At 37.1% G+C, this 23,148-nt stretch overlaps 1 protein-coding gene across 4 annotated transcripts in view; it reads left to right on the top strand.

Moving 5' to 3' along the window:
- Positions 1–23,148, top strand: part of ppp1r9a (protein phosphatase 1, regulatory subunit 9A) — a 79,392-nt gene that overhangs the window by 3,748 nt on the left and 52,496 nt on the right. For 2 of the 4 annotated variants that reach the window (XM_067412194.1, XM_067412191.1), the window contains exons 1-2: positions 1,681–1,808; positions 4,443–5,806. In XM_067412194.1, the coding sequence (XP_067268295.1) occupies positions 4,532–5,806 (1,275 nt within the window). In that variant the 5' untranslated portion in view covers positions 1,681–1,808; positions 4,443–4,531. Of the gene's footprint in view, positions 1–1,680; positions 1,809–1,877; positions 1,934–4,442; positions 5,807–23,148 lie in introns of those variants that run through there. The other 2 variants (XM_067412193.1, XM_067412192.1) reach the window with 2 other exon arrangements.

The following is a 23,148-nucleotide window of genomic DNA, read 5'->3' as shown; positions in this document are numbered from 1 at the left end:
AACTACGTCACTGTGAAATAAAGTGTAACCTAGATTTTTTTTTTTTTTTTAATTGGTGACTTATTTCACACTTAGTGTGATTTATTTATTTGGTTTCAACATTCCCTAAAAATAATATCATATAAGTGCTGTACAAATGAAGCAATGACAGAAAAGCAACCTCTCTCTAAGGATAATGCACATGCAGGAGGCTCCTCCCCCATCCATCATTCCCCATAAGCTCTAAAGATGACAATGAGATCAGGTCAATTAAAATGTATTCAACCCCCTGTGGAGAGGCTGAGCACGCAGATGGTCATGACCACTTGCACTGTGTGCACAATGCCGCACAACTGGACGGTCTATAGTGACCTTCTGTTAGTTCTGTATTTTTTTTTTTTTTTTTTTTGTACCTCATGAACAAAAGTGCAACCAGGCTGCATCTTGTGCCATCAAGATTTTAGGTTGCTAAGCAACATCTCTGACAGGAATACAAGCAGATCAAGTGTTAAGCAATAAATAGTATTTTTTATTTTTTTAATAAAAAAAAAATAAAAAAAACATGAGGGTGTAACAGAAAATTTTTGTTGTCAATTATGCAATTATCTGCAACACAAGTTAGCAGTTTCATCCCATGGCAGTATTTGGGCTAAAAACAGAATAAATAAAATAAAAATAGCATTGGGATTCTTGCAACATACGCTTAATGAAACAAATAAGAAGTTAACAAATTACACATATAAAACCTGGAAATATAAATATGTCAAATTTACACTGCAAAGGTGGCACAGAAGCACTTCCAAAATGGAATGTAGGCATCTTTACAAGTTTACACAGACGTTTAATGCTGCTTAGAAGTGGCATAAATGTATTTACACAGCAATTGTAACTATATACTTTGATACAAGGGGATGAGGTGGTTCAGAGCAGGCATAATTTAGACTGGCTTTTATGCAGCATTGCATCTTAACACTCAATTTTGAGCAGGCACAGAGCTAGCAGCTGTGTAGCTAGAAGATGTTTCTCATTCTTTGAATAATAAAGCTTTTTTAACGTTTATAATTAGTATTTCTTCCTCAGAACACTAATTAATGGCTTTATGCCACGTTTATGCTGCAAAGGCGGCACAGACACCGCATCTGAAGTGGCATATAGCTAACACAAAAAAGTGCATTTACACAAGACTATTAATTGCTACACAGAGGCAGCATAAATGCATTTACATGGAAATTACAATTGAATGATTCTTCTTATCACCACGTGGCCTTGTATCACCCCAGCACGACCACTGTAGTTATTATGCTGCGATTTTAATCACTTTCTTTCCTTTGCCAGACTGCAGTTTGCTTGTTCCCCCTCTACACAGATTACTGGACCGAACCATTTTTGAAAATTAAGGTTACACACCTGTCAATTGTCGAAGCTCTCATAACAAAAGCACATAGTCGAGTAACACTATTAGTTGAGGTAAATGCATGAAGAAATACGGAAATGGCTTCGTCTAAACTGATAGTTTGACTCTGAATGGTGTTGTGTATCAACAACACCCCTACTAAGGGAATGGCGGCATCACCCCTCGTCTGCAATGGCGTTGTCTAGCTGCGCGAACGTGTATGTGTGTGTGCGCGCGCGTGAGTATGTGTGTGTGTAAAGCCCGGCTTGTATGTCAAATTGTGTCAATTGTCTGGTACGGTCCTGTATGGCAGCTTGATGCTAGTAGCGGGCTGAATTAAAATGATGTTCAATGCACTTCCCCTTTGGTCAATGTTTTAAAGCGAGGACACATTTATTCCTGGGATAACTGACATTGCATTTGAAGGCGTATGTAGGTAAGTGACTCTTTTGTTTTGGAGCAACAACAAGGGAGTTAAGCAATACTTGTGCCACTTCTGCTTTTTGTTTATGTACGATGTTTTGCTAGCTGTGGCTAGATACACTCACTGGAATGAACTAGGTCTGTATTTTTTGAGTATTTATAGATACTGGGTTTGTAGGATGGAGCTGTCAGTGCTGCAGGCGATGTGATGTGATGCGCGTAACGTTACTGGTTGTTCATCATCTTTGAATAGCGCAATGATCGCACTTTTGCTAAATGCATATTCACATTTGCAGTTTCGCATTTTTTTGCGTTATGCATGTTGTGAGAGTTGAATGTGGGCTGTTATCTAACCAACATAAACTGTTTTTACATTATGCAGGTCGCGCGCACAGTTATATTTTGTCCTTGTGTTGGGCTGAATGTGCATCTGCCTTCCCGTGCTTTTATTATTCATATTAAATATTAATGTGGGATTGATTTTAAATACATTCCGGCATCTTAAAATGCAGCGGTTGTCTGCGGTGTACACGATGGGTGATGGAAGGCAAATCTAATCTGCGAGCCATATCGAGATCTGCGTCGAAAACACATCGGTGCATCAACAACATCGCGCTGATATTGAGTGCTCCGTCGGCCCTTATGGCAAAGTGATGATCACGCATAATGTTGAGGGACCAGGGCGGTGGACTAGAGCCAATGCAAAGGCATCTCCCAGCATCCGAGTCCTTTTTGAGGCGTTGTGTTTACAAACTGATGTGCAGCAGAGTTGCTTGTTTTCATCTGCCCTGCTGCCGCAGCTGCTGTTGGAATTGGGTAAACTGACCAAATTAAATTGCTTTATTTAATTGCAAAGTCCAGAGTGGACTTATAAGGTACATGCCCACCTGTGTGGCCAAATAAACCTACGACACAATTTGTCATGTAAATGCGTTCACATTGTATTTGGCGCTTAATTTAACTCGGATTCATTTTTGATTAGTCAGCATGACTAATTAAAGATCTGATGATCAAACTGGAGTTTTAGTGTCTGAATGTTCATTCATCAATATCCAAGCATTCTCAGTCTGGATGTTACTTTAGTTTTACCATGGTTCCTCTAATCGGTTCCTCTGTCTTAAAGTCATCATATCAACTCTATATTGCTTTGCTAAAGCAGAAGTCTAGTTGTGAGACTTATTTTTAGGCTATATTGTTTCTCAGTAAAATGAATAGTGACGTTTTTTGAATTGAAATGATGTGTTCTGAGCACAGTGAATTCAGTTAAAGCTTTTTATAAGAAGTTCTGTAAGGTTCTTATCTTAGTGAGCTTATTAGGAACAATAGGGGTCAATGGAGTCGTTCCTAATAATCCCACTTGACAAAAAAAAAGTTATTTTTCTGTGATTACAATCACAGGCAGATCTTTTTTGGGCTCAAGAAGCTTCTTAAAATGTGGTTAAATAACTGTTCAGTTGTAATATTTCATAATATTTTCTGTATTTATGATCAAATAAATGCAGCCTTGGTGAGCAGACTTCTTTCAAAATCTTAAATACGGCGCCAACTCCTGCGAGGACTTCAGAAGACGCAATCATCTGGATCAACATGCACATTCCCAATTCATTTTTCCAGGAGCTCATTGCTTCTACCTTCAGTTAAACTGCTAACAGTGATTGTAAATTAATTGCCTAAATGATTACATTATTTGCTAATGTTGACATGCATTCTCTGTAAAGCTGCTTTGAAACGATATGTATCATGAAAAGCGCTATACAAATAAATGTGAATTGAATTGAATTAAATAAAAAGAATAAAAGAATCACAATTCTGAACAGACAAACTAAACAAACTAGCATGTAATTTACTAGAGGTTCTGACAAAATGTTAATTGCTGCAGTTTATTTAAAAATGTTTAATTAACGTGAATCAATTATTTAAAGAAAAATCGGCTTTGAATAAATTATTCAATGACTCGTTCATAAATACTTCACTTAATTCATTAATGGATGAATCAGCGTTTTGAAAGAATCTCTTGAATTAATTATTCAGAGAAGTACATTTTCACTTGTCACCACCTCGTGACGTAACAATGTAATCGTTATGACCGTTATTTGAAGCACCAAACTTACTTTCAAAAGGTGATTTGCTGTATTTTGATCACTAATGTAGATATCAGTGTTTATATCTGAAATATAAACGTTTGTCCCAGGACTTCTGTGATAATTTGAATATTTGTAACAGACACAACCATACTGTGATGTTCAAAAGACTTGTGAAGCTGTTTCAGGCTGTCTGTCAATCACCTGTGGCAGGAGCCGTGAACACAGATTTGAATGTTCCGGTGTGTCAACGGTCTACTAGAAACAGGCGAATCGTTGTCATTTAGGATTGAAATGCTTGGGTGTTTGAATGAAGATCACGATCTTTTAACGATTAATCATGGAGCTCTAGATTATTATAGTTAGTCAGTTATAGTTATTACTAGTATATGAAACAACAACAACAACTGGGCCTATTTGGTATTTGGTGGGCTTATTGTTAATTCCTTGGCAAGTTTTTACTTTTTACAGTAGGCTATATGATTGTCTGCTGTTCAAAAATAAATAATAATTGCATCATTTGTGAACAAACAAGCTACTCATAACATTTTTGTAAATGTTTTCAGGAATCCCCAACAAAATGTGATTGCACCCAACGAACAACCTGAAGGAATGTTACTGCATATTTGAGAAGACCTCCATTGTCGAGGCTAAGATGTTGAAGACAGAGGCCTCGGCAGAGAGGAACACCCTGAGGAGCGCTTCCCCACACCGGAATGCCTACAGGACAGAGTTCCAGGCTCTAAAGAAGGCATTTGACCAACCAAGACAGGATGGAGACCCCAAACTCAAGGACCCGGAAGGGGTCAGGCAGCCTCGAGGGCGGCAATACGGGGCTCACGTCAGTCGCATCAAGAACATGTTCATGCAGATGGGGACCGAGAGCACTGGGTCCAACAGACGTTCAAGGGATGAGACCTCCCCACAGAAACTCAACAAGCCAACAAACTTCATCAATAAGGCAGATGGGTCGGTGGTCAAGTTCCAGCACGGCACTGGAGAGCGGACTGCCGCTGGCCATCATAACTCAAAGTTCTCAGAAACGAGGAAACTCTTTGAGCAGAGCTCCAGAGATGCTTCACAGTCGCCTGTGTACTCTTACGGCCGAGAGAAGAGGGGTTCTCACGAGCATCTGGATGACTGGCGGGGAGCGCGTTCAAACAGAGGCAGTACGGACTCTTTGGATAGTCTTTGCTCCAGGACAGAGGCCTCATCTCCCACTGTGAGTCAGCTCAGTGCTGTGTTCGAAAATATTGATCAGCAGGGCTCCGGTGCTACTTTCAGAAGAGGCCACGGAAGCGGTAGAGGGCTGTACTCCCCAGATGGTTTACAGAGACACGGGGAGGCCAGCGAGGAAGACAACAGTGCGCGACAGTCTCCGTCGCGTGGTTTTTACAGGACACGAGTGGGTAGCAAGCACAATCTGCCAGTTTCTTCATCTTCAGAAGATCTTCTCAGTCCTAGTCCTCTGTCTGAGGCCGTGGACCAGGCGAAACCCGACGAGAAGAAGCCCCAGGAGTCCCCCGATGTGGTTGATGGATCCAGTGAACCGAAACCAAAAGATGAGGTAAACTCAACCAAGGCCGTGGAGGATTCGTCAGTCAATGACGTTGCAGGAAATTCAGCTACCACGGTCCATGAGGACACAGATGGTCATGTGAAGGAGGAGTCTAGCCGGATTACAGAGGATCACACTGAAGAACCCAATGAGGAATACTGTGGCAATGAGAGAGTTATTTTCACTGCCGATGGAGATGCTTGCTACCAGGGCTGGGGGGAGAGCTGCACGGACCTAGAGGATGACCTGTACGATGATGACCTTTCCTATGACCCAGGACCAGAGATTACTGAGATTCCTGGTCTTCCAGAGGAAGATAAGGAGGATATTCCACAAAAACGGAAAATTAAATTCAGCTCTGCACCCATAAAAGTAAGTTTATTGCTAGTCTTTTGCATGTTAATGGGTCAATGATGTGACACCTTAAGTTGGCATGAAAAAATGGTGCTTTTCTAAATGGATCTTATTGATCTTATCTTAAACGATTCATCCGTTAATTTTTTGAGCATGTAATTATAATTCAAATCTAAACATCTCTCTGATGACATATGCCAGACTTCTCCAATTATTTAGTCTGCTTAAACCCCGCCTCTTTCTTACAATCGACCGCATGCTCACATTCAGATCTGTCACCAACAACCGATGGATTTGAGCGAATTCCCGCCCAGCAGTTTTTTTCTTTTTTGATAATCTGCTTCACGCGGATGTACTTCACAATATGGAGGAAAAGATCTGTCACTACTTGCATTCAGTGTTATTATTGTAGTATTTATTAATATTTTAAATGAGCTTTTATTTCTAAATTTAAGTTAGTTTAAGTTTTAGTCATTTTTGTTTCATTAGTGTTTGTTTTTTAAATATTTCAGTTTTAGTTTGAGTGATTTTGGTACTTATATTTTAAACTTATTTATTTCAGTTTGTTGACAAGGCAACATTTCTATTTTTTGATTAAGTTTTTAAGTTTATATTTTTCCTCCAAAATGTATATTTTAAATATTTTATTTCAATGATTGAAAATATTTTTTAATAAGAATAGTTTAGTTAACAATAACATACACTGCTTCTGTTACATTGCGACTTTAATTAATTAAAAAATACTTTAAAAATGCAATTCATACATGCAATGAATTATTTAATACATCTTGATTTTTTTAAATGACCAACTCATGATACGTTTTCATTGTTTTTACCTTGATAAATATATCTATTTAAATAAAAAAGGTGTGAAAAAATAATGATTAAAGGGTTAGTTCACCCAAAAATGAATTGTCATTAATTACTCACCCTCATGTTGTTCCACACCCGTAAGACTTTTGTTCATCTTCAAAACAAAAATGAAGATATTTTCGAGAACCAATTATATTATTATGAGAACCAGTGGAGTTACGCATCATGTTTGAACTTCTGCAAGAACCAATGAGGTTTGTTCTTTCGCATCAAGCAAGTACAGTTGAGATTCTGTTTATGATCCTTGATCAATGTTTATATGTAAATAAAAGCCTAAATTTAATATGTTCATTGTATAAAGTGATTGAGTCTCTTCAGAAAATTTGGACTATATCACTCAATTCATGGATTAGTTTTATGATCTTTTTATGAACTTTTTGAAGCATCAAAGTGGTAGTTTTGTAGACTCTCTATGGAGGAAGCGAAATCGCTCCGATTTCATTTCAAATATCTTAATTTGTGTTTCGAAAGTCTTACGGGTTTGGAACGAAACAAGGGTGAGTAATTGATGACATTTTTTTCTTATTTTTGTCTGAACTAACCCTTTAATATACACTCATTCAATCGCATAAATGTTTTTCAAAACAATATAAAACCAACATGAATACAAAGCGTACATATGCATTTTTAATTTTTTCCTTTCTCATGGACACTCTTAAATGTCTCTGACCCTAGTTTATATTGTCAAAATCTGTCCAAGTATGCTTTGATTTTTTTTTTAAAGGACTTAGAGATGTCTGCCAACATGTTATTCAGTTCTTGTTTTTCATCTCTGAAAGCTAATAATTGAACCTATAGAGGCCATTAATGCCATTTTATTGATTTTCTCCAAAATAGTGAGAGCATTTCTTGTTTTGCCTGCCTATGTTAGTGCAGAGGCCCACTCATGCCTTTGGGGAGATGAACACATATAGCTTCTGTCCTCATATGCCTCTCTGACTCTCCTTGCTGTAGCTTCTCACACCACCACTGTCTGTCCCTATGCTTGTCAATCCCCATTCCTCTACACTATCATCAAGTCATGTTCCCATGAGAACATGGATAACCACTGTGTTTGCAACTTTTTCCAAGGTGAAGCATAAAGGTAATTACAGTCTGTCTATCGACGTCTTGTGTTTCACAGGAAGCTATAGCATCACATTGTTTAAGAGGGGATTTTTATGATGTTAACTCCTCAGAAATGCATTTTACAGTCAATTAGAGTTCAGATGAATTCACTTAGCCAGCATTTAAATCAGTTATCTTTGATTTGGCCATATAATGTGGACTGTTGTTATTGATTAGTTGCGATATCGTTTGTTGAGCCGCTGGAAATGTGTTTACAACCCCGGCGGCTATTAACGCTGATCGGAAGCTGGATGTAGATGTGGAAAATACTCGAAAACAAACATTCCCCTGGTTTGGATCAGTCTCATTAATACCCTTAAGCAGTGCTGGACCGGTTCCCCAGCCTCTCTCAATGGGTAAACGTGATGTTTGCTCGCTAATCTCCCTCACACGAGCTGAATTTCATCAAGCTGTTGTGTGCCAGAATTAACTGAATTAAAAGGTTCATTACGCTCGGTTTGTACACCTTTTTGCTCTTGAAGTATTGTATTCTTGGAGTCCCTTAATCAGATCACATCCCAATGCTGCTCTCGGTTTCAATTCTTGGATCCTGCTGCTAATTATAAACATGAAATATAGGTCTTCACAGCTGCCGAATGTCAAATGTGCGACAGTGCATTCGAACATATGGCATTTAGATCAGTCTGGTATAACAGATGTGTCCTTTAGTGGTGTTCATTCATACATTTTCCTCAACTAAATGTTATTAAATAAAGCAATAGTACTGTAACACGTGGAGCAACTAGAAAATGCCAGCTTGTTGTAAAATGGCATTGTGCCGGCTGGGTTAACTGTCAACTCGACTGAACTGCCCTGGTCGTTAGCTTGACAAAGAAAGACTTTTTCATGAGTCAGGGAATTTTGAACCCAGGCCACATGCTTTTTCTGCAGACATGGAGGAAATAACAGTCTGTGGTCTGTGTTCGGGCTTGAGAAAGGATCTGATTTGTGGTAAAACATTGTCCATTCACCAGACTAGACTAGCTTGATGATGAATAGAAGTGTCAGTCATTAATTATACTGAACATTTTCTCTCCTGCTCATAATATTTCTTAGTCACTCATTAAGTGGATCGTTTCCATATTAAAGCTTTTCTGAGCATAATTAATGCAAGAGTTGCTGTAAGAGGCTCTTGTGCGAGCAGCTCTAGTGGCCGTGTCGAATAACGGCACTCTTCCTACATATACTTTGTTGATTACAGGTTCATCAATTGCAAAATGATCACAGCATAATTCTCTGATTCTTCTTATAACTTCATGCAATACATTAGGCTTGTTTTATTTATCCTTTTTCCATCTCTGTGTTTGATTTTGAGCTGTTAAGGTATTAATGACCTTGCTTTGTGGTTGCCTAATGCTCTGTTTAGATGGGTCGCAGTTAGCTAAATGCACGTAATAAATAATGCAACAAATAATGCCTGTTTAGCATAGAAATATTAGGCTTAGCAAAGCATTTTGTTGTTAATGTCCAAGGTTGCACGTTCATGTACAGGTTGCATAACATCCCCTCAGCCTATTGGTGAGCGTGTACAGTTTAGTTAGTTGATTTTAAAGGGAGGTTTCACTTAAAGTGCCCCTATTATGCTTTTTCATAAAGTGTGTTATATAGCTGTTTGTGAATGTAATGGCTTGTTTCCATCGAGTGGAAGCTTCAGTTCAGTACAGTAGAGTACGATTTGGGACAGTAAACCCTGATCCGGCTTGCGTTTCCACCGCAAACAGTACACTATAAAAAAAATCCCAGTAAAATTTAAGGTAAAAAAACGGCAGCTGTGGTTGCCAGAACTTTACCGTAAAAAAATACAGTAGCAACGTAAAAAAAAAAAAAAAATCTGTTAAATTAACGGTAAAATAACGTATTTCATTAACTGATATAATGTTAATTTACCAACCTAATGAAGTACTAATATCTGTTTTGTACCTTTATAATACACTGACAGTCACCAAACACAGTGGTGATAAGAGTCACATGATGAATCAAAGTTCATCACAAGCAGATTTTCCACAAGCTGAGAAGGACAACACTAACATATAGAAGGTGCACACAGTGTCATTCACACACACTCCATCATGGTAACATGCATGAAATTTTAAAAATGCAATAAACATTAATTTAACAACATTAGATGTAACATAAAACCCTAATGTACATAACTGATTAGGGAAAAAAAAGAGAAAAACTAAGAAGAAACAGAGTTATTTCAACAAAAATATATCAAATGTGAAGTGTCACGCAGGGAATTGTGTAAATGTCAATTTACGTTTTTTCACTGTAAATTTTACAATGAATTGTAATTTTTCACTTCCAAAAACTGTGAATTTAACGCTATTTTACCGTAAAATGACATTAAATGTACCGTTAGATCTATTACAGTTATTCACCGTATATAGTACGGAAACTTTCTGTAAACCAATTGACAGTTTTTCACTGCAGCATTTTTACTTGATAGTTGTGGTGTATGCCAGAAAGTAGCGATTGACGTCATTCTCGTGTGAAGAAGAAAGTGACAGTAAACATCAATGGAGGACATACGGCCGAAAAATACACATTGTGTTGCAACAGTATTGTGCTGTCATTCTTTGTAACGCGCAAATGACGATTCTCTGTCAACCAATCAATGTTCTGCAGTGAGTCTAGCTCCACCCTTTTGGTACCGGTATTATTTCTGAGCTGGGTCCCAGAAAAGTAGTACGGTACGGTTTGATATTTTGGTACCATTCACAACTTCTGACAACTGAAATAATTGTATACCATACTGTACTGTACTGAACCATACCGCTTGGTGGAAACGAGCCATAAATGGTCTGCAGAGTTTCAAAGATCAAAGTGCAAGATAAATGTCGGTTTCTGACTCGTAAGCGGTAGACCGATCACAACAGACTGGGCCATCTGACCAATCAGAGCAGAGTAGGCTCTTGGACAGGAGGGGTTTAGAGAGACCGAATCCTTTATCGAGCCATTTCAGAAATTGAGAGAAAAGATGTGATGCTGCAATGTATATTATGAGAAAATTAAAGTGTTTTTTGACCTTGGATGCATGTAAACCTGTTGTAGGAGATCTCCAAAACAAAGTTAGGAGCCTTTAAAATAGCATCATTGGGGCACCCTTATGTTGTTCCAAACCTGTATGACTTTCTTTTTTCTGTCAAACACTTTTTGAAGAATGTATAAAGTATAATAATTTTCTTGTCATTGCAAAAAAGGGGGACTGAAGCTTTCAAGCATCAAAAAGGATGTGAAAGCATCATAAAAATAGCTTAAAAGTAGTATTTTGTGGGCTTTATTTTAAATCTCCAGAAGTCATATGATAACTTTGTGTGTGAAACTTGAACTTGAAATTTCCCCTTTTGTGATGAATGGAAAAAAAGTATGTAATACTGGTTTTAAATAACATGATGCTGAATAAATTATTACAATTTTAATTTTGGGGTGAAATACTATATCCCTTGTAGAACATTTGTTTTCTTTCTACAATAAAAAATAAAAAATAAATAAGCGTGATGGGTCGCCTCATAATGTCCAATATAAAAATGAAGGGTCCTAAAGCAAAATCACTGAACTAGCTGACTTTAAAGGGGACATGTTATGCCCTTTTTCAAAGTCTTGATTTTGTTTTTGGGGTCTACTAGAACAGGTTTTCATGCTTGAATGTTCAAAGATCAATATTTTCACATATTGCAGCATCTCTTTTCCCAGTCTGTCAGTAACGCTCTGGAGTGCGTTTCCCAAAGCAAACTATGGTCGCAAGTTCCAATAGAGTTCAATGGGACTTACGACCATAGTTGACTAACAATGCTTTCGGGAAATGCACCCCTGTTTAGTTCCTGTCTCTATGAAGCCCCTCCTTCTGAGAAGCACACTGTGCTCTGATTGGTTGGCTGCTTCAAATGTGTTTCCACATTTTGTAGTTGTGTGAGTTTCATCACACAACTACAGTAACTCATCCATGCCCCTGTATTTTGCATATGTCTTGGGTGTGAATTATTTAAAGGAGAAATATTGTGATGTATGCATTCTCAGAAGAAATTTCAAGACTACATTGGAGGCATTTCAGGGAGTTCAGAAACAGTGCACACATATAGAGAGAATAACTCCACTCGAGTGACTTTTGTAACTTTGCAGACTTTTTCTTGCACAAACAGCAACACACTAAAGAAAGTTGAAAATGTGAAAAAGCATAATAGGACCCCTTTAATGGATTTATTCCATAGGGGTTGTTTTGTAAACACTGGAGGCAATGGAGAGCACTTCAAGTCCATTTCAATGTGCACATCCTGTGATTGTACTTGTCTCGTCTCGTAGTCCTGCCCAGCGTGGGAGAGTGTGTCAGTCTGACTCTGATAATGAGGATCTGGCATCTAGTAGCCAAGTCCTCTGCCTGTCCTTTTTACAGATGGATGTTAGTTACACAAATCTATCATGTTACAAAAGCATGTGCCTTACCGTTGCAGAACAAGACAAGAAAATTGTTGCATCATCATGTGGTAGTGCGAGACCAATATCAAATGTAAACTCAGACATGTTTATATTCACTAGTGTAGTTGTCACAACAGTCTGCAACTAGATTTTGAACACGATATACTAGGATGGTGCAGTTGAGTAGATGATGTTTACAAGATCATTTTATTTCTAATATTAGATTTAATTGAGAGCAAAGTTACCAGATCAAACATGCGCCTTTTACAGTGAATTCTAGTGTTTGTTTAGCTGCGCCCTTTGTTACATTCGTCCTATCATCATCATCATCATCATCCTCCTACATAAACTGCACTTACAGGCTAAATGAAATATGCCATTAGCTCTTCTAATCTCAGCCTCTTGTTATGGCATATTTATTCCTTCTTGATTCTCTAATGGAATTAGATGGATTTGAATGACTGGGCAGCAGTTGAATGACTGCTGAAATGATTCAATGATTCTACACTCCATTCTGTGCTCAGATGCACATACTGTATATTGACCTCCCTCTGAATCAGTCCAGCCTTTTACTTTATCAGCTCAATCCTGTAATTCAGTTGAAAGGGTTGATGCTATAGTATTATTATCAGCCATATTTTAGGGTTCGATTAAATATATATAAACATTCTTTCAGGAACGTAGATGAGAAAAGTCTTTTAGGTGAGTGAGCTGAGTAGTATAGGATGTTTTATTCATTTTCATTTTATTTTAAGGAATCTCCAGTCAAGGTATTTATAAAGCCATAGCCATGACTGGAAAAGATTAAGGTGGCTTTATGTATGTGGATAAAGATGTCTCATTTGGTGATTTCATGATGATTTTCAGTCACTTATGTTGATGATAATTTAAAACACCCAATGAATGCAGTTTTCTAACATGGCTTGATGTATTTTCTATTTAAAAAGTAAGTTTGGGCTAGACATACTAAAGTGCATTAGAATAGAATAGTGCATAAGTGCATAGAAAAACACAAGTTAGCTACTTTCTTTGTAGTTGCAGTGGTTATTAGGGGTAGGGATGCACCGATAATTTAAACATTTTGGCCGATACCGATAACTGATCATTCTTTTTATTTGAAAGCCGATAACCAATATATTGGCCGATGAATCTATATCAAATTTTTTTAATAATTTTTGAGAAGCTGATTAAGCCATTAAAAGTCATGTCATGTCATAATGTTCTCATTATAATATTATGACAGACTTGCGCTTAACTATATTTTTCTTTTTGAAGTGATTTCAATCTTATTTCAAGCAATTCAAAACCATAATGGCGGACAGCAGTCCGAAATTCGTGTCCGAAATGTTCGCACGTTAAAAAATATGAGTCATGTTTACACACTGCCTCCGAAACTTTCGTCCGTCATAAAACAATTCGGATCAGGTTCGATTTTCTGCATTTTTCGCATCCATGGCATGCATTTTGAGAGGCGTTTTGACAATTCAGAGCCACCGTACGTGAATGCAAAATCCCGAATGCCATCTGACAGATGCTCCACGTCGTCTACAGCACAAAGCAGTTGCACTGTATGACAAACAAAGTGTGGAAACAGACAGAATATAAAGACAGATTGTGCCAGTATCACCAACAAAGCATTAAACTGAGGCACTGACATCCTGAAGTAAACTTTGAAATCACTCAGCTCCTTGATGAGGTGGAACTCTCCTTTCTCTCTACGCAGTCTCAGGATTGGATGTAGCCTACCCAATATTTCCTCTTTTTGTCTTTTTAAGAGAGGACAACTAAATCATGCTCACTGTTTGAAGACTTCATTTTGTATTATTTTGCAATTTTTTTCGCAACAGATTCATTAATACGCATCGGATTCAGTGTGCAAAGTCTCTTCTTGTGACAAATTTTTAGGATCACAAATATGAAAAAACGTATATGAAAATTTCAGACTCAGTGTGCAAAGGCCTTAAAGGGATAGTTCACCCAAAAATGAAAATTTGATATTTATCTGCAGTGCAGAATATCCCAGTGCATCCAAGATGTAGAGGACTTTTTTTCTTCAGTCGAACGCAAATTATGATTTTTAACTGCAACCGCTGCCGTCTGTCAGTCAAATAATAGCAGTAGATGGGAACTTGAACAATAAGAGTCGAAAAAACTTCCATAGACAAATCCAAATTAAACCCTGCGGCTCGTGACGACACACTGATGTCCTAAGACACGAAACGATCGGTTTGTGCGAGAAACCGAACAGTATTTATATAATTTTTACCTCTAATACACCACTATGTCCAACTTCGTTCAGCTTCCGGTTAGTGAGGTCTGATCGCGCTTTGACAACGGAAGTGATGTCTCGTGTCATTGAAGTATATGGGCGAGACATCACTTCCGTCATCACAACGCATTTTTTGACCTCACTAACAGGAAGCTGAACGAAGTTGGACATAGTGGTGTATTAGAGGTAAAAAATATATAAATAATGTTCGGTTTCTCGCTCAAACCAATCGTTTCGTGTTTGTGTCGTCACGAGCCGCAGGGTTTAATTTTGATTTGTCTAAGCAAGTTTTATTTACTGTTATAGTTGAAGTTCCCATCTACTGCTATTATTTGACTGCGTTTGCAGTTAAAAATCATAATTTGCGTTCGACTGAAGAAAAAAAGTCACCTACTGTACATCTTGGATGCACTGGGGGTAAGCAGATAAACATCAAATTTTCATTTTTGGGTGAACTATCCCTTTAAGTGTCTCAGCTGAAGGAAAAAAAATCCATTATTTATCGGCTTTAATATATTGACGACATTTTCTTATCAGGCCGACAACGATAACATTAAAAATGAACATAGGTGGCCGATATATCGTGCGTCCCTAATTATGGGGTGGGGCATTCTCATTCCAGAGAGCATCTGATTGGACAAAAATCTGTGTAGTGCAGGATGAATCATCAATTTTTTTAGTCTTTTTTCCAGGAGAACAACTGTATTTTAAATGTATATTTCTGCTAAAAGTGAGTTTTGTCCAATTTTGTGTTATTTTTGAAAACATGCCTACAGTTTGGTCTGTTTATCAGGAGCTGTCAGTTATTTTTCTAATTTGTTGAATTCATTACGCAGAACAAACATGCTGTCATGACACAAGATGTCAATGTACAGTTTGTGCAAAAAATGAAGCTATCAAGCGATTTTGAAACTGTAGTCATTGACAAAGGTCTGTCTGACAATGCATTATGAATGCTGTGGTATTTTTTGTTTGCTTGTTTCTCTGACATCTGACCCTTTCTGGAGCTGAATTTTTAACGACTGTGGAAACAGAAGACAGGCCTGTGGTTCCGACGCTGCACCGTTCCAGCTGTCCGTGTCAGGCACTAATTCTCTGCTGCTCTCTCTCCACCCCCGTCACAGGCCATCACTGAATCTATCAGAGTGTAGATCCTGCTTTTTTCCATGATGGAAACAAGGAGGAGTTCAACGCTGACACAGTGTCCTGTATTGTTTGTTGTTCGTTGAGTGTTCACCAAGTTGTGTAGAGTGACATTTTTCCCTCACTGTGTGTCCATTGTACTCAGGAACATATTATTTATTAATAATAATAATATTATAGTAGTATATTTATAAAGTATAAAGTATTATATTTATTTTTTATTGTTTTTTGTTAGAAACACAACGGAAACGTACAGAAAAAAAACGTGACAAAAATTAAAAAATAACAGAAGTTGCAGTACATTACATATATTCACTCAGCAGTATTACATAAATATACACTCATGTAAACATTCAAAAACAAACCTCTGTTCTGCAGAGGAGAAAGCTTACCATTTTCTCCATTTGTTCTTAAAGTCAGATTGTAAGAGTCTTTTTTATTCTATTTCTATATCTTTGTTATTATTTTTTATTTATATATTCAAGAGAAAGAATAAATTATTATATTTTAATTACATACAGTAGAGGCCAAAAGTGATGTCCGGCCTATAAGAAAATTGACATCTTCACCCTTTATTCATTTATGTTTAATCATGTGTTTATTCATAATTATGTTTTAATCAATGTATGCTTTTTCCTGTGAGCTTTTTGTTTTTCTATGCATTTTATATTTAAAACCTGTAGTTTGCCTTTTTTTTGCCAAATAATTTTGTCAGATAATTACTGTAGTTTTGTTGTTCATATTTAAAATATTTAAAGAAAAAACTATATTTTCCTCATATTTTGATGGTTTAATAGAACTTAGTAGTGTGATTAAAAAAAAAAATCCCCTCCAGACAACACTTTTGGCCAGTAATGTATTTTAGAAAATATAAGTCCATTAAAATATGACCAGATTGTTAAAAAAAAAAAAAAAAAAAAAAAAAAAAAAAATATATATATATATATATATATATATATATATATATATATATATATATATATATATATATATATATATATATATAATATATATATAGTGTAACATATTGTTATATTATTTACTTTTTTATTTATTTTTAATAATCTGATCATTATGATTTTTATTAGTGGACCTGTATTTTCTAAAATATCTATTAAAAATGCAATAATATATTTATTATTATATAATATTTATATTTTTTCACAAAGTCTAAGAACTAGTTAGGAACTATTGTAAATCTTTAATCTGAAGTATTGAACATAAAGTCCAAATCATTATTAAATGCATGTATATAATGAATACGTACTAAGGATAGGCTAATATCTGGAACTAGCTTGCATGTAAATGTAACACCCTCACCCACTCGTGTGGTCAGTTGATGAATTATGTATTCATCAGACCATGTTTGTGATCATGTGAGAAGACTCAGCCAACACATGAGAATGAAGCATAATGTAAGCAATTGTTGTCTTGTTTATCCACTTATGCTAGCAGCTCCCCCTCACCGTTCTAGCGTGCTACGTGTTGGCGGGTGGTGAGGCCCCCAGAGGTATTTCCACAAACACAGGATTAAAAAGAGGGTGAAATGATGACATTCCAGGCCAGATAAACTGAAAAAGAATCAAGAGGACGAACAGAACCATATGTTTTGAAGGAGCTGGTCTTGATACAGAGCAAAAGGCTAATTATGCTTGAGAGTTTCATATCACCTGACTCATCAGTTCAAGTCTCCTCCATGGCCAAAGTGCTTTTAAAATAGTTGAAAGATAAAATGGCTTTTAAAATAATGCTTAGTCTCATGGAATGCGCTCTCTGCAAAGGCTTCTACTACATGAATGGATAACAGCTTTTAATAGCTTTCAGCATTAGGAAAGCATTCAAATGCTTGTCATGAAACTGGTGATTCATATATTTTTATGCTCTGTGTTTCTCTGTGTTTCAGCTGCAGGCACTTTAATGTCCCAGGTGTTTATTTTAATTGAAACTAAAAGACTTGTTTGTTCTTTTTAGGTCAAATGTTTAAAACATTTTTTTTTTCTTTTTTTTACAATATTTTACAATATTCATCATTGATTTTTGCCAATTTCAACGGTCTTTTTATATCGACATTTTATTTATTATGATAATGTAATTTTAATGTGTATTATGTCAAAATATTTTACATTGCCTTTCAAAATATTGGGATTGGTACATTTTTTTTTTTTTATATTTTTGAAGTAAGTCTCTTCTGCTCACCAAAGCTATATTTATTTGATTAAAAATATTGTAAAAACAGTAATACTGTGAATATTAAATGGTATTAAAATAACCATTTTCTATGTGAATATATTGTAAAATGTAATTTATTCCTGTGATGGTAAAGCATCATTATTCCAGTCCTCAGTGTCACATGATCCTTCAGTAATCATTCTAATATGATGATTTGCTGCTCAAGAAACATTTCTTATTATTATCAATGTTGAAATGTATTGTATTTCAAAGCAACAGCATTATTTTAAAATTAAAATGTATTTTGTAATCTTTTGTAAATGTGTGTAAAACTGTCACTTTTGATCCAGTTAATGCATCCTTGCTGAATAATAGTATTAATTTCTTAAAAAAAAATCTTACTGCCCCCAAACTTTTGGATTCTTTTTTTACACAAAATGTGATAAAAACAACAACAAAATTATGCAAAAAGTGTGAAAATACACTCTAAAAAATGCTGGGTTGTTTCAACGCAATTTTGGGTCAAATATGGACAAACCCAATGGTTGGGTTAAATTTTTAAATTAACTTTTTAACCCAATGGTTGGTATTTGTCCATATTTGAACCAAATTTGGGTTGAAACAACCCAGCATTTTTTAGATTGCATTATTTATTGTATGCATTTAAATGATTTAATAATGGTTTAATGTCATTTCCATCATTCACTCTAAAAAATGCTGGGTTAAAAACAACCAAAGTTGGGTTGAAAATGGACAAACCCAGTGATTGGGTTGTTTTAATCCAGTGGTTGGGTTAAATGTTTGCCCAACGTGCTGGGCAGTTTTATTTAACTCAACTATTGTTTAAAAATTACTCTATGGCTGGATTAAAATGAACCAAAAAAGGTTGGAAATTAAAAATCAGACACATAATTACTAGAGGCAACAATAATAATCATAAAGGTGAACATTTATTAATAAGCAATTTAATAAATGTTTATTGTTTAATTATTAGGCCTATTCATTAATGTTATTAATACATTTATTAAACATATTGTTAATTTCCAACATACTTTTGGTTCATTTTAAGCAAGAAATACAGTAATTTTAAACAATAGTTAAGTTAAATAAAACTACCCAGCAAACATTTAACCCAACCGCTGACTTTGTCTGTTTCCAACCCAACTTGGGTTGTTTTTGTCCCAGTATTTTTTAGTGTTGAATACATACTTTATGACATTTGTTGTGAAAAAAAAAAATTCTCTTTTGACGCTATATCCCATTGTTGGACATTGTTAGTATAGATAAACTAGTGAAATTGTGAACATAAGAGTTTCCATTGGCACACAAGTGCCTGTAGTTGAAGAAACGTTTATATTTGAATGTATTTCTTGACAGCATGATAGAAAGAAAGTTAATTTGACTTTGGCAAACAGCAGCAGCAGCTTCCAGTTTTCAAAGAATAGTACAGGAATGTCTGTCTGCAGATTTGTCTCTGTGTTGCATGGTTAATCCACTCAGCATCAGCTTCGCCGTCCCTTTGGGAGAGAGCTGTGTGTGTGTGTGTGTGTGTTGACACCGGGAGCGCTGGCACCGCTGCATGACTGTAAGGCCATTTAATGCAATCAGTTGTAGTCAGCCAGACTCTGAGCCATGCAGCACCATTGCCAGCCTATGATTCAAATGCCGACAAACACTTTCAGTCGATTGTTCTTCTCCACCCTCCCTGTTTCCCCTCGGTCTGCCCCTCGCTTAATCCTTGGACTGTTCCCCACTAGCATTGTAGTCACCCACGATGCAGCTGGAGGCCTGCTTGTGTAATATACTGCGTTAGAGGCATACCGATGAGCCATGGCTGCTGCGCTAGAAGTGCAGTGACACAAAGAAGGATGAGAGACGAGACGGATAATGAAGTAATGAGCAAAGAGAGATGAGGAAGAGAGTGGGAGTAGAGGGATGGATGATGGGCCTGGCTCAGTTTCACTCACCCCTGCAGTTCTGTGCAAATTCACTCTTTGCTGAGAAAAATTAGCTCTTAGAGCCTTTGGTGGAATCTCACAACATGCAATAAAAAGTTAAAGTGCTCTCCGAACAGGAAAACGCTTATACAAGCTTACATTTCTTGGCAATTATGCAAGGTAGCAGTTGGAGCCAAATACCTCGCAGGCTGCTGGGTTTTAAATATAAGACTGCAGTGGATGAGAGGATAGAGTGAGAAACTGATCTACCGTATCATGAGAAGACAAAAGAGATGTGCTGTGTTTGTTTGAAGGCAGCTAACAGGTGTATTGATCTAAACGGTGAATGACAGGAGATGGATGGAGATGACAGAGAGGTGAGTTGAGTGGGCCGAATCAATATTACTAGATGAAGATGCACAAGGATATTCAAGAAAAGTTTCACTGTTGGTTGGACCAAAGCCAAGAAAAGATTCAGCATAAAAGGCCGCAAAATTAAAGAAACAGCTAGTGGATGAGTTGAATCAACTCCACAGCAACTACATAAATTTATCCACTAACCATTCAGAAACGTCCAGTTTCATTCTAAAAGTTGTAACTTCTTCCTGAGTCTCTCCATCAGTGTCGACTCCGGTTTGAACAATGTAAGGCTGAACACCGTTACTGACAATCCTCATTTTGGCTGCGTGAGATTCTCCAGCTTTGTTGTTGTTGAGCAACCGAAGCGCAAGCTGTTAAAGCTCCGCCCTCTTCTGGAAAGCGGGCGGAGAGCAGCAGCTCATTTGCATTTAAAGGGACACACACAAAAACGGCGTGTTTTTGTTCACACCCAAAAAGAAGCAAATTTGACAAGCTATAATAAATGATCTGTGGGGGATTTTGAGATGAAACTTCACAGACGCATTCTGGTGACGCCATATTACATCTTGTAAAATTGGCATTATAGGTCCCCTTTAATGTATTTTATTTATTTATCAAAGCCTCTACATATTATCTTATGAATAAGCCCATTCAAGTTTAAAATGAAACCATGTAATGATATTAAGACAAAACAAAGTCTCCTGGACAGCTATATGCAATATGTCTAATGAATATAATAAATGATGTGAATTACTATGTTCTCCCTCGGCACGTCAGACCTGACAGTAAGCTTCAGCACACTGCCCACACTTTGTCTGTTGCGTAGAGCCCCTCATGCTTGTCATGTCTGGCAGATTTACAAAAGACAGTCGTCTGTTGAGCCATTTTTAGCCAGCTGTGGACTGTCAACACTGTGATAGTTGGCTGAGCTCAGGAGAATACAGGAGAATAAGGTGTGAGGGAAGCTCTGGAACAGATCCACTGACTTTAGGGATGGATGTTTCTGGAAACGTCTTCACTTTCAGGTTAGAGCTCTGCGCAAGGGAATGTTTTTGTATTTATGCCCTCCTGGCCTCTGTGTAAGAGTAACTGTGGCACAGAAGCTGGTTGGCATGCAGTGGATAATGTGAGCTATGTGCTGTAGTTCAGCTGTAAGGACTTTTATATGGTTGTTTTCTTTCAACAAGTCACTCTTAATATTTCAGTGAAGGAGACATCTTTATAGTTACTATCTTCAAGGCTGTAGACTCACTATCCAGCCTTTTTTGCCGGTGCAATACGATGCCTGTCCCCATGTTGAGATTTAGGCGAGATATATGTGACTGATTGACTTATTTATTTACTGTGTATTTATTTATGTATTGTGTTATTGTGTGATTTGGAAAATCAGCATTCACTAAGCCCAAGACAAATTTCCCCAAGGGGACAATAAAATATATTGTATTGTAATATGATTTTCATCAAGACCATTGAAGGAATGTAGACAAAGGGCTCATTACACATCAGCTAATCATTCGGTCAGCAATGTGACTGCTCAATAATGCATAGCTGTTGATCAGTTTACATTATTGATGTTGTAAAGTGCACTAGAGATTATGCTTGCTTTTGTCCCTGTGCTTGGATATAACCTTGCGCTCTGGTTTCAGAGTGTTTCCTACCAGGTATGGTTCGGACACATTGGTTTAGGCTTGTAATTAGCATAAAACATCAGATTTGAGTCTAATTTGTTTCCTTCACAGATGAGATAGCTTTGATTCTGCTATGATCAGTCATGGTTTAATTGAAGCTGATGATTCTCATGGTGACAGCTGGACTGACGGTGTCACTGGTATAGCAGGGATGAGGAGAAGTGAGGATCCTTTAGCAAGCAGTCCAAGAACATACAAACACAAGGGTAAACCAAATAAGAGGCCAATAGTAATAATCCAGACAATGAAGACACGGGAGATGGAACAGCTGTATATAACAAGTGTGTAAAGGCAACAGTTGACGAGGGTTGCCAGGTTTTCACATCAAAACCCGCCCAATTGCTACTCATAACAAGCCCAAAATTAGCCTAATTGCATTTCGGGGGGTCCCCTGGTAAAAATTGTGTTCTGGTGGGTAAAATCCATGTTTTTGGAGGGGTTCCCCTGGTAAAATTATTCCAGGGGCTAATTATCATGTTATTTGTGGTTGTTTCAACCCACGGACATGAAAAACAACCTGCAGTAGCCCAATTCCGTGGAAAAAACGCAAACTTGGCAACACTGCGACCAACAAACAAAGACTGAAACACAGGGGTATAAATACACCAACAAGAGGCTAACATAGAACAGGTGAAGGTGATTAGTTGTCATGGTTACTAACAAGGGTAGCTGTAGAAACTAAGCTAAACAGAAACTATTTTTATGTTAGTTATTTTTATGTTTATATATATATATATACAGGTACTGGTCATATAATTAGAATATCTTCAAAAAGTTTATTTATTTCACTAATTCCATTCAAAAAGTGAAACTTTTATATTATATTCATTCATTACACACAGACTGATATATTTCAAATGTTTATTTCTTTTAATTTTGATGATTATAACTGACAACTAAGGAAAATCCCAGATTCAGTATCTCAGAAAATTTGAATATTACTTAATACAAATACAAAGAAAGGATTTTTGGAAATCTTGGCCAACTGATAAGTATGATAAGTATGCGGCATGGCATGGAGTGGATCAGTCTGTGGCACTGCTCAGGTGTTATGAGAGCCCAGGTTGCTCTGATAGTGGCCTTCAGCTCTTCTGCATTGTTGGGTCTGGCATATCGCATCTTCCTCTTCACAATAACCCGCAGATTTTCTATGGGGTTAAGGTCAGGCGAGTTTGCTGGCCAATTAAGAACAGGGATACCATGGTCCTTAAACCAGGTACTGGTAGCTTTGGCACTGTGTGCAGGTGCCAAGTCCTGTTGGAAAACGAAATCTGCATCTCCATAAAGTTGGTCAGCAGCAGGAAGCATGAAGTGCTCTAAAACTTCCTGGTATACGGCTGCGTTGACCTTGGACCTCAGAAAACACAGTGGACCAACGCCAGCAGATGACACGACACC

This window comes from Chanodichthys erythropterus, chromosome 15 (genome assembly GCF_024489055.1).
Source record: "Chanodichthys erythropterus isolate Z2021 chromosome 15, ASM2448905v1, whole genome shotgun sequence".
Lineage (NCBI taxonomy): Eukaryota > Metazoa > Chordata > Actinopteri > Cypriniformes > Xenocyprididae > Chanodichthys > Chanodichthys erythropterus.
The sequence above is the reverse complement of the archived record's forward strand: the minus strand, read 5'-3'. Positions and strand labels throughout refer to the sequence as shown.